Raw genomic sequence first — 12,563 nt, 5'->3', positions numbered from 1 at the left:
AGATAATGAATGTTTTTTCATGGTGGTATAGCATCGTTTCCAAAGTCACTCATTTATCGAATGTTATAACAATTTGCTGCTGACGTCGTGAGACCGCCCTCGTGTCGAGCCGTTGGACCGCAGACAGGTAGTGGCTGCTGCAGGACCGCCCCCGGCCGTGACGGTGGGGCGTCGGCTGCCGTCGGCTGCATCGTGGTTTGGATCTGCTGCTGGCTAGAAGTGGCGCTGCAGCAGCTCTTGTTTCTCCTTTCCCACGTCCCTCAGTTTAAGACGGGTACATGAAATGTCAAAATATAGGCATCAGTGACAAGATAATTACTATTCTCATCCTGTGGAAAAGTTTATTAGTGTCCATTTCACTTGCATTCACACGGATGGAATTAGACTGTTTTTGGAGTATGTTGACACTGTTCAACACGATGTAGTGATTCACATGTAAGTTTATCACAATATGCACATTTTGAACACTGCGCCGTTAATCATACAAGTGTCCGTAGAGTGCTTCGTTTACTTAGGCGGAATGTAAATATTTTCGCGACGCGCTGCGTAGCCAACGTTGTATTATTGTTTTGCCGCACGGCTGGCTGTACAGTCCGTCACATTAAATTTGGCACGCGAAGACGCTTCATATCAAACTACTAAAGGTCATCAGTTCAAATTAATTATTAATACAGCCAACAGTACTCAACGTTCATAGCGTTGCTGCTAACTTTGCCACTCCAAGAGCGTTCATAAGGTTACGTGATCACAGTTTTTATCACTGTTCATCGTTATTCACAATGTAAATCACAGTTCTTCACGCGTCCACTAGTTCCTGCGATACATGTTTCACTGTTCTGATTGCTGTCAGTAGTTTTCCACAGTACTTAACAGACAATCTATATGCAAATGACACTTTTCAAGTAATGAAGTCTGGTACACTTGCACATAAGTTCATATTACCATGACTGAATAACGAAATTGAAAATTTTACACTGTCACATGAACATGAGACAATATAAAACTTTCAGAATCTGGTACATTATCTCGACCATGAGATCATTACTGAACTATCCAGATAACAGTACATTTCCATTTTTATTACAGATACGTATATTTATATATTTCTATTTTTTTATTGGGATTGTTATTTACCATGTTTTTGGGACAGATGTGCATGTTCGGTTTATCTAATCGGAATGTTGCTCATAAGAGCACTTTAAATGACTTCGTAATGAAACCGTGTACGTAAATTAGCACACATTCAGATTTCGCTTCACTAGTGGCGATAGCAGTTTATTTTATTTTTTATTTATTTATTTATTTTTTCTCAGTCACACAGCTCACACACCACCAACACTCACTACGTGTGTGGGACTACATGACTCGAGCTTATGAAAATATTTTTGTTATATCCATTCTTACACACGAACAAATATATTACTTAAGCATTTTAATCATTGCTATCCTACGTATAAGAAGGTAAAATTTAATGCAACAACACTCAAGTGTTCATCAAGTTATTTATCCCTTTTAGAGTAAAAATACATTTATTATGGGGATTGTCTACTCCTTGTTCAAATAATTCAACAACATTACAGTGTAATACTTGACATGAAAGCTTATAAACTAATACAGACATAATATTATCAAATTATTACTGCTAATTATTTTATCATAAACATTATATTTACAGTTATGGGGTAGTGCACTTGCACTTCTGATTGGTCCTTTGTATCACTTCGTTTTTCTTAGTCCAGGGGACCGAGTAAGATGTTCTGCATTAGGTCTTGTGCGGATATACTTTCATATTATACTGGTAATCTTTTATGATTCCAGGGCGTTCAGTGAATACTTCGAGGTATCCGGATAATAATTCTGTTAATTGTCTAGCCTCTGAAGCATCAATGCAAGTTGCCTCCTGTACTTTCTCTTCTATTGTTGTGACGATGTCACTCACGTTGCTGGGTGCATCGTTACTTCGCTTTTTGTGACACATGTGTGGGTGCTTAGGATCCAACACTAACCACTTCTGTTTGCTGACAGAAAGATTAATTTTTCTCATCAGCAGAAGGTTCGCACCGAACTCCCGATTCAGCATTAATGTTATGGGTCGCTGTTGGTACTTAAGTGCACATGTCCCACGGGCGAGATCAATTACAGCTTCTCTTTCCCGAAGGAAGTCAAGACCCAGAAGCACCGGTACTGACAAGTTATCCATTAGTAGGAACGTGCATAATAAGCGATCATTTCCCAAGGAAACTTCCACCTGTGTCTGGTATTTTATACTCTGTGCCTTTTTTCCCTACGCCCCTATAACCTTACAATTTGCAACCGGCAAAATCGGCAATCTCCTTATCTCCGATGCCTTCTCGAAAAACTGCGTGTTCATAACTGATACATTCGCACCTGTGTCAAGCAGAATAGTAGTTGTTACACCGGTGACACTTGCTTGGATATTTTCCCTTTGTGGCTTGTCAGAGACAGCAGGTTCCTGATATAGCTCATCTTCGATCCTGTTGCCATCCTGATACCGTATCATGTTTATTTTTTGTTCCGTCGACCTATTGCCTTCATTGTTGGCCTCGGTCACCTGTCGAAGGCCTACAGGGACCGAAATTAGTATGTTGGCTTCTGAGTGTTTTGTTTTGTTTCCGAAGGTACCTCCACTATTCTAACATTTTGTGAGTTTTCAGTCGGAGGAGGCCTGCTTGGATCCCACCACGGTGGATATTGATTGCTTGGTATAGGTATAGCCTGTGCATAATCTATTGGCTGACCTGAATTGATAGAATTTTGCTGCGGCTGCCAATGACTTGGACCTGGCTGTCGCCAATGTTCACTGTCACCCCGCATATTTTTAGGCTTGTCTTTATATGGGCTGTCTGACCTGTTGTCGTTTCGTCTCATTCGGTTGCTATTGTTATTGTTTGGGTTTTCATTGTGGTACGGCCTCTGATTACCATTCGGTTGTTGGTGTTCTTCGGCCTTTCGATAATTACTGTTATTATTATTAGGATAACCAAAATTTTGGTTGTAGGGATTCCTACTAGTATTATTATTATTATTGTATTTTCCGTTACTATAAGCTTTACTTTTATTTTTCTTTCTTTCGCCCCTATTTCCATTATTTCCATTCCATGAATTTTTTCTATTAGGACTATTATTATTGCTGATCACGTCAGAATTTTTTCTGGCGTCTTCTTGCACTAGATCCAGAGAATCAGTTACAGACAGAAATTCTTTCAGATCGGTGTCTGTAACATTAAATAATTTTTCTCTAATATGTATGGGTGATCTAGCTTTTAACACTCGCAATAAGTCTCTGGTGGTTACTGGCTCATCCCAGTACCGGGTCATGTTAATATATTTTCCAAAGTACTTTCTTAAGGAACCTGACTTCGGATTGTACATTTCTGCATTGTAAACAATTTTACGGAGTCGCTCTTGAGTAGACGCTGACCAGAATTGATCAAGGAACGCCTTCTGAAAGTCGTGGAAAGTCTTGCAAGTTTCTGCCCAGAGCGATGCATCACCAGAAATATGTGAAACCACAAACTGTATTTTCTGTTCTTCCGACCATGATTTTGGAATTACACTTTTGAAGTTTCGAATGAAAACTACTGGATGTATGTTTTTCTTGCTTTCTTCGTTAAATATTTGAAACTGTTTGTGCTTAATTAGGCTTTCTTCATGTATCAAAGTAGTTAAGTGCATGGAATTGCTATCATTCGCAGGTGGTGTGGTTACTTTGTTACAAGTACATTCTATTCCACTATTATTGTTCCTTGGTGTCACATATTGCTCTGGTAATATCGGTTGATTACTAACATTTGATCTTCCTTTTGGTGCATTAAAATTCGCCGTTAGATTATCTGCGATCTTTTCCCTGTCAGTACCAGTGTTGTCATTACTTCATACTGTCAGATTTTCAATGTTTTGATTTTCAGAGCTCAGCACCCTGGCTACTTCTGTTCGGATTTGCTTTCGGATTTCCGAGGGAATGTTCTCCTGCATTGTTTCCACAGCGGTAGCCAATGCTTTGAATTAGTTCTCTAGTCTATCTACTTCAGTTTGAAGACTATTAACCTGAACTGGAATGTTTATTAACGGTTCAATAGTGGATTTTACTGCATCTATCTCCTGCTTAAAATGGGTAGTAATAGCATTATCACGATCGACCAACACTTGATTTATCCTACTGACAATTTCTTTATCTCTTTCCAGAAAAATATCGTTTATATTTTCCATAAATTTCTTTTCTTTTTCTTGGTCCCTGAGCTCCTGTTGCTGTTTTTCTATAAGCTTTTCCTGTCTACGTTTTTCCTTTTCCTGCTGACGTTGTCTTTCATTCTCCTGCTCTTTAAGCTCGCGTTGTTTTTCACGCTCCTGCTCTTTAATAGTAAGCTTTTCAAATAATGCTGTTAGCATATCCTGTATGGACATAGCTTGAGCATTGCTAACTTCTGTCCCTTGCCCAGAAGAAATATTGTCATTAATTCCTAACTGGTTGAATCCAGGAGTGTCAGTTTGTTTTGGCAACTCCTCGGTTTTACTATCACTCGGGACATCAGTTTCTAAATTATCATTCATAATTAAATTTTCTAATAATTCGACAGAAATATGGGTAGATTGTTTTACCTGAGATTCTGATGTCATCTATGCATCAGTATGCTCATTCAGTTTATTTTTTTTTGTTTAACCATTCTATCACCAATATATAAATCACTGACAAGCACCAATTGACACAAAATGATCTTATAAGTAACACATATACACAAATAACACTTAAAAATATTATTCTCGCAGCCAGAATATTCAATTATTACTACTTATCGCTGAAACAAATAAATAAACAATGATTACTAGTTTGTTTTGGTACTCCGTACCTGTAATAGATCACAATTTCAATTATTAAAATAAAGAAACAAATAAATAAACAATCATTAATAGTTTGTTTTGGTACTCCGTACCTGTAATAGATCACAATTTCAATTATTAAAATAAATAAATGTGCATTGGTGGCCCCACGTTGGGCGCCAGTGTTGTGTTCGCTGGGTTATTCAGTGGTTTGGTATTTAACTAATTTGTAAATGAAAATGATAATCTTATTTTATTACATTGAGTAATTACTAAATAAATTTTCTCCCGGCTAAAGAATTGGTCAAGTTGCTAAAGAACTCCAAGTTAACGTCGTGTTAAAGTGTAGTCTGTAAGTTGTGTAACTGTCGCTAAATCACAGTTCATACAACAGATCCTATACAACTATTGATTATGATGGAAACAGTTATCTTCAGCAAAATGATCATTGAAACCACCGAATATCAGCCGCGCACAGCACTGACGTATGTTACCTGAAACAATATTCTTCGCAACTCGTGCGTAATTAATTTCGGCTCCATACATCAGCTAGAAAAGTTTGCTATAACGATCGTGCTATGAGCACTATTTTTAAAGAACCAATCTGATTCGAATTATTTTCATTAAAATGAGTTCGGAACCACCGGTGCACATTTATTTTTACAAATTTGCATTACGTTCGGCATTTATGTCTGCAGAGTTGCGTAATTTGAATTTGCCGCTGTGATAATTGTTAAGATGGCGGCAGACAGTTGATAAAGACTTTCTATTGTTAGAGCATATAAGTAAATATTTAAAATCCTTATTAAACGCTACTAAATCTACTTTCATATTGTGCACTATTTAGACTTCATCAAGCAAACATTTGATTTGTTTCTAAGGAAAACACAGACAAAAACGCGATACAAATCGCTATCATCAATGGCTGCGATCCTTGCAGAGGAAAGAAATAATTAACCCCTTACTGCATGATTTTTTTTATTTTTCTGAAAAAAATGTTACATGTTATGTTCGATGTTCTGATTTCATAAAAAATGCTTAAAAAATTCTAAATCTTTTGTAGGGGCGGTTATGTTAGAATTAAGGGTTTGTGCCATATATGGGACAGCATGCAGTAATGACCAATACCATGTGATACCAGTTTTGGGATTGATGATACACAATGTGGAAAATACACAGTAAGATACGTACATGAACTAGCAGAACCGTATTTATGTACAATACACACATTACAATACACACATTTTGAGAAAATAACACACACTCTATTTCCATTTTTCTCTATTTATTATGAAACTTGATGAAGCAAGTTCTCTCCTTATTCAAGCACAATGTTGTACTGCACTTCATACACGCTATATAGGATTTTCCCTTGCATTCTGGATACTTGCAATGACCACGGTTTTCCAGCCAGATAGGCATGTGACCTATCCCATCCAGTCGCACCTGACGCTGTGGAAGATCTGCTGTAGGGCCTCTCTTCTTCTTGCAGTCAAGCTGTTTTTGTATTTCATTGCTTGGCCTACCACGTTTCTTGGATAAGGATTTCCCAATTTTACAGAGGGCCTCTGCAACTGCGACCTTGAAATCAACAAGGGGCATGTAGTCCGTATTTCTTCTTCTCCATAACAGCCAGCTGTTCACACAAGCCAAGTCAACTAGATGAAAGAATATCTTCAAGTACCATTTCTTTGTTCTGATTTGAATTCTATAATATCCTAACATAGAATCTAATAGATCGACACCCACCATGTAGTCATTGTAGATCATCACAGAGTGTGGACAAGGAACCATTTTATATTCTTTTTCCTCCCTGAAAAGCCTCTTGATCTCGCCTTCTGGTTTGCATCGAACGTAAGTTGACAAAGTGTTGACTACTTATTATCAAACCAGGAGACTACTGACAGTTGCACACCGTCTACTGTTTCTATCTTTTCCTCCATGCTGCCTCGACCATTCATCTTCATTGCTGCCTCCTCAGGTAAAATGCAACCACGTAAGGGAGAGTGGGGGAAACACACGCACCTAAGGAAAAATCGATATGAACCATTCGTTACGTCATTAAAAACTACGAAAATAAGTACATACCATACAGTGAACATTTCTCCACATATTCCAGTTTTCTGTAAATAGTTATAAACAGTACCTTAATTTTAAACATTAAAATAAAAAAAAGTGCAAATTCGTGGTATTCCCCACCAATGAGGGCAATGACACGCAAAGTAATGGGCAATAACACGTAAAACAAACAAACCATTAAAAATGTATAATTCTTGCTACTTTTACTTGCTTATTAGTTACTACAAATAGTAAACAGTATATTTAAGAACGAAATAATGGAATGCTACAAACATCTCGTATAATTTTCGTTTTTTACATTTTTATTGATGTGAAAAGAGTTCATTTTCTCACACAGCAAAGATCGCACTTGTAACCTTTTGGAATGTTCCATCCACTACATTCTTCATGACTCCATTTGCTGCAAGAAATACATCGGTACCATAGATCGCCATCTTTCCCAAACTCACCACAAACTAAACAGACATCTTCTGAAATCACCAAAGGATCAATATCATCCAATTCATCGTCATCACAAATGTTCTGCAAGTCAAGATTTAGGTCATCCTCGCTGCTACTTTCACTTTCTTGGTGGTGTTTCTTCTTATATAATGTCTGTTTCCTCATCGAGACTTTTTTAAATTGCAGATTTGTGCACTTATCTGCTTTATCCTTTAGATTTCTTTTCTTGTTTCCTTCAGCTTTCTTTTCATGGCTTCTTTTTGTTTCTTTATTGATAACTCCGTTAGCATTTATTCTTCTCTGGAGTTGCTGTAAGGATCACTGACCTTCCCTTAGACTTTCCCTTGCTTTTTTCGTCTTTGGAAGAACTTGTTTTTGTTTTGGAACAGGAGATATGTGAAATACACTAATGTGCTTGACACATGCACTTTTAGTTGATGTTGTTGTGACCTCTTCTAGGCCTACTAGAAGTGGAACATCGTCTGCTTAAGATCCAGGAATCTGTTCTTGACTTCTTTTGGGGATATGTGGCTCATTTGTGGATGCAACCACTTCATTTCCATTTGTTGCATTCAGAACCTCTACATCTTCAAGGACAACATCTCTGAAGATCTCACATTGTTGTAAGTTGTCATGCTGCAATTTGTTTGGACTGAAAGGGCAAATCCCATATGCCTTAAACCCTGACTGCCCTTTGTCCATGGTGGCGACCTTAATATATGCCTTATTAAAAAGTTCTGCTAACTCATATGTTGTAATTTTTTTATACACCTGTGGCTTCATATACATGTCACATTCACGATTGAAGGCTGATTTCAAAGAAGAAAAGAATATAACATCTAGTCGTTGAAGCTTGTGAGAAGTGTGTGGAGGTATGGTTACAGTGACAATAGAATGTTGTTTACAAAATTCAAAAATATCAAGTGAAATGGGGCTGCTGTGATTATCTAAAATCAGCAGCACAGGTTCATCAATAGTTGATTTTACATTGTTCTGAAAATGTTGGATCCATTCGAAAAATAATGACTCACTGGACCAGCCATTGACAGAACAACCATATATTGCTCCAACTGGTCCACCTTTACTTAAGAGATTTGACATCCTTTTCCTGGGAAAGATAAACATAGGGGGATATAGGTACCAGCAGCACTGAAACAACAGATTACAGTCACGTTTTTCCCCCTTTCCAAGACGTGGCTCCAGCTATTTGCTTACCACCTTTAGGAGCCAAAATTCTCTCGGGCTTTTGTACAGTATTTATGCCCGTTTCATCGTCGTTGAACACTCGCCCCTCTTTAAATTTCTATTTTTCAAAGACATGTTCTAAATTTTTAAAATATGCATTAACCTCTTCTTCATTAAATGCCTGTATTCTGTTAATGCTAGTTGCTTCAGGTTTTCTCATGCTAATACTAAGGTTTCTTTTTAAAAATAGAGCTAGCCACTCCTTTCCAGCTAACCTAGATGACTTTTCAAAATTGTTTGCAATGTTGTTAGCCTCTGCATAATCAAATGCAATCTTTTGCAGCTGGATGCATGTAATGTCATAGAACAGCTAGGCCATTGTAATAACAAGATCCCTAATCTCATTTTCCTGTTCTGTCGAAAATGTTGGGGTTCTTCCAAGTTTTGGAACCTCGGTATTTTTAACCTTCATTCACGTTCGCAGAGTAGCTTCATAAATCCCGAAAGCTCTTGATACTTCTCTCTATTTTCCAGATTTTATGGCATCAAGAGCCTTACAAAGTTTCTCTTACCTCCATTTTGCTTTCTGGATTTTTCTTTTATAATATCTACCCAACTGAAATTAAAAAAAAAAACCTCATTAGTAAAGAAAATATAACCTGCAAGGGGGAATACCATGCACTTCAACAGCTGCGTGGCATACCCCACCGTAAGTTCGCTTACTAACCTAAGCATAACTCGGCACCTAATTCAAATAACGGGACAAATCTACAATTAAATTAAAGGTTTCATGCAGGCTTAGTAGTTGATATGCAAGAATTACATTAATGCAACTTATAGTAACACTTAGCTTGCAAAATACGGCTGACCAAAATTACATGAGACACGCCGAAAATAAACAATACTTCACTGCTCCAACAATACCAATGGAAAATGGCTGGCATAAGCTGCATAGTAGTTGTTACTCCTGTCGGCAGGGTGTAGCACCAACTGGGAACAGCTTGCGCCATACAAACTGCGTAAATCAGCCTGCGTGAGATTACCCACATGCGTGTAATTCCCCCACCTTCCCTTACTTGATTGGACCGGACTGCATGTTGTGCCATATCCGTCACAGACCTATTTTTCAGTATTATATGTATTCTAATAAACAATTATATAAACTTACCTCTTAATAACTGTCCACAGATGTCCTTTTTCCTGTGAAAATAATATAAACACTGAAATCAATCGTTTACTGTACCTGATTGCAACTGTTTGTGTGACCAAACTTGGATGAAAACAGCTAGCAACACAAAGCAAAGATTCATAACACGTAATTCCTTACTCTCCCAACAGATGGCATACACTACTTGCACAGCTGCTCTTGACTGTGTGCCATATCTGTCCGAACATGCAGTTGGGAAATGTTTTCTCAGATATGAGATTGACAAAGAGAAAAGTGGTATGTGCCATATCTGGCACATTAAGCGGTAAGAGGTTAACACAGATAATGTTTACTGAGAGAGGAATTAAAGTTACAAATAATTATTCACTCATATTTATAATAATAATGAACTCTATTTTCAAGTAATAATTAACAAATAATTACAATTTCTTAACAGACTTCAGTTCGATATGCGTCCGCAACTTACAAAAGCCAACCAACAAAAGGTAAAAACAAAGGAAGACAAATGCAGATCATAAAAGGAAATTACAATTATCATTGTCTTTGTATGATACACATCGATATGTCCAATAATATCATAGAATATTATATAAATAATTAATATTTATACGTTTTCACTGTTTTTCATACGTCGAATAGATAATGTTTATAACTGTTAGAGGCATAATTTCCTCTCGTCGCACTGTAGCCAAAAATTGATCACGTGGATGTTACATAGCACAGCTGAGAATTAGCAACATCGTCACAGACATTTGGCATCACTGTGACACTGCAATCACTAAATTCACTTAATATTCTCTTTCCATTTGAATGACTTGTGCTGTATAATTCTCATGTAAACTTGGACACTGAGGCAGAAAATTCAATTTTTTGGCTAAAGACTTGCTATTCTTCACGTAAGTGATAAGTTTTATTATCGTTCATGATGCGTTATGAGTCTGAGCGACCAATACCATGATGAGAGTGGCGTGCTGGCAGTAGTGTGTCCGTAACCCCATGGTACCACCCGTGTCTCGTGTCGCAGTTGCTCAATGAGTCGTCAGTTCTAACCGTGGTAGGGGCCAGCGCGTGCGAGCTTTTTTTCTGATTTATTTTATGGAGCTGCGAATTCCCAGAAAAAATTCTGTAACGAAATCGGAAGAAAACTTCTACACATCAAGTCCTCTTGGTAGCTCGACTCAGTAAGTTGTGTTAATGGTCATAGATCTCGGCTTTGTGACTGCCAAGCTGCTTCACAATACAAGCGTCGCTGCAGAAATTCGTATCGACCAGCAGCGACACGAATTTCAGTAGTGTTCTTCACTTAAGACACACTTGCAAGGGTGATAAGTATGAAGGAAACGAACCACTTATTTACTATAGGGCCTCTTTCCTAAATTTCCCCAGTAGCAACTACGAACTCTCGACAGACATTTGCTAACAGAGGCTCTAGCAACTTGCTTTTTCTCTGGGTAGCCTCAAATATGGGCAATTTTGTCTCCTTAAATCCAATTGAATATTTTAAATATCACTTTTGAACAGTGTTCACTTCTCCATTAATTAATGTATGGACCTCAAAACAAGCAATTTGCCTGAGTAGCTATAGAGCAGGTTCTGAAATTTATTGACACAATGTTTCGCATCCATTTATCATAGGGAATCGAAGAAAGAGACCAAACGCATTACTTTGCATTTACTCTCTGTGCCCTGACTAACACATATGAATCTATGACAAAAATAAATTATTTGAAGAATCTCCTGTGAAAGGAGAAAGAACAGGATGTGGCACTTTAATTATAGCGCACTGGATCAGAAACAATGATATTAATTCCGTGCCACATTGATGTATTGCATACTAGTGTCATAAAACACTCATCAAATAAAAACGGTTTCGTGCCTCCGTTGCTATCGAATGTGAAACAAATAGTAGAGAGATGTTATGGGTCACCACTCAACAACATTAAAGCATTTTACACCGTCGAGAGTGAGGAGTGGAGCAGACGCTGTCGGCAGAAGGCGAGGAAGTGCAGTGCTTCAGCCACCGCCGGTAGTCAGCAAACAGGTCCCAGAGAACTCAGACGCATGAGGTGTTCAGAGGCAGACGGTTAGCCAAGAAATCTTTCACTAAAATATTGTTGAACCAACCTGTTATTACCAATGTGACAGAAAGCGAAATATATTGTTGATTCGCTTGAATTACACTCGTAGCTTCAGCACTGAGAGGAAAGGAGCGATAAAAGTTTTGTCGATGTGTGCTTTCGGTTGTCAGATGTGGTATTAGTTAGTCACGCATTTTACGTCAAGACTACAGTCGTAGTCAAGAGTGATGTACTCAGACTGCCTTCCTCTGGGAAGTGCTGCAGTCTACAATGTTGCCAGATCGGGCATATTGCCAGACATAGAATTCTGAGGGGAGCGTGGCTGTATTGTCCACCTTATGTGAACGACTCGGCGGTCAATTTTTTTGTCTAAGACTGTATCTACAACACATACTGCATGCTGAAGACCCAGGAGAATTAAACGAACAAAATTGTTTTATGAGAGCAACGTTAGCTATAGCGTTCGAAGTATACATAGTATTGTATATGTATGTGTAAATGCCTTCCAATGCCCTCTCAAGGAAGACAAGGATACACAGTCTAGCTTCAATATTATAAATACGCCTCAGTTTGTGGATGAACTCAGACTTAGGTTGATAATCATTTTGAATATTTAGCAGTACTGTACCCATTGGTGTTCAACTCGTTTTCAACCAACGATTCCCACAGTTACAGGAACACTACTTGTGATACCTCTTAGACAAAATACTTACACATTGCTATCAGACGAAAAGATCAACCTGACACAAACTGTGGAAAATTTGTTTTACAAC

General features: G+C 37.9%; 1 protein-coding gene across 1 annotated transcript; it reads right to left on the bottom strand.

The window, feature by feature from the left end:
- Nucleotides 1-4,026: 4,026 nt before the first annotated feature.
- Nucleotides 4,027-7,524, bottom strand: LOC124598373 (WD40 repeat-containing protein HOS15-like). Its single transcript, XM_047135996.1, has 2 exons — nt 7,368-7,524; nt 4,027-4,583 (listed from the first exon to the last, which is right to left on the bottom strand). The coding sequence occupies exons 1-2, from the start codon at nt 7,522-7,524 to the stop codon at nt 4,027-4,029; spliced, it is 714 nt and encodes a 237-aa protein (XP_046991952.1).
- Between the last annotated feature and the right edge of the window lie 5,039 nt (nt 7,525-12,563).

Source organism: Schistocerca americana, chromosome 1 (genome assembly GCF_021461395.2).
Source record: "Schistocerca americana isolate TAMUIC-IGC-003095 chromosome 1, iqSchAmer2.1, whole genome shotgun sequence".
NCBI lineage: Eukaryota > Metazoa > Arthropoda > Insecta > Orthoptera > Acrididae > Schistocerca > Schistocerca americana.
The sequence above is the reverse complement of the archived record's forward strand: the minus strand, read 5'-3'. Positions and strand labels throughout refer to the sequence as shown.

Coding starts and splice junctions, on each gene's coding strand:
- LOC124598373 (XM_047135996.1), bottom strand. CDS start 7,524: ATGAGGAAACAGACATTATATAAGAAGAAACACCACCAAGAAAGTGAA. Junction 4,584..7,367: donor AGATGTCTGTTTAGTTTGTG/GTGAGTTTGGGA, acceptor TCGAATTATTAG/AAAATTTAATTATGAATGAT.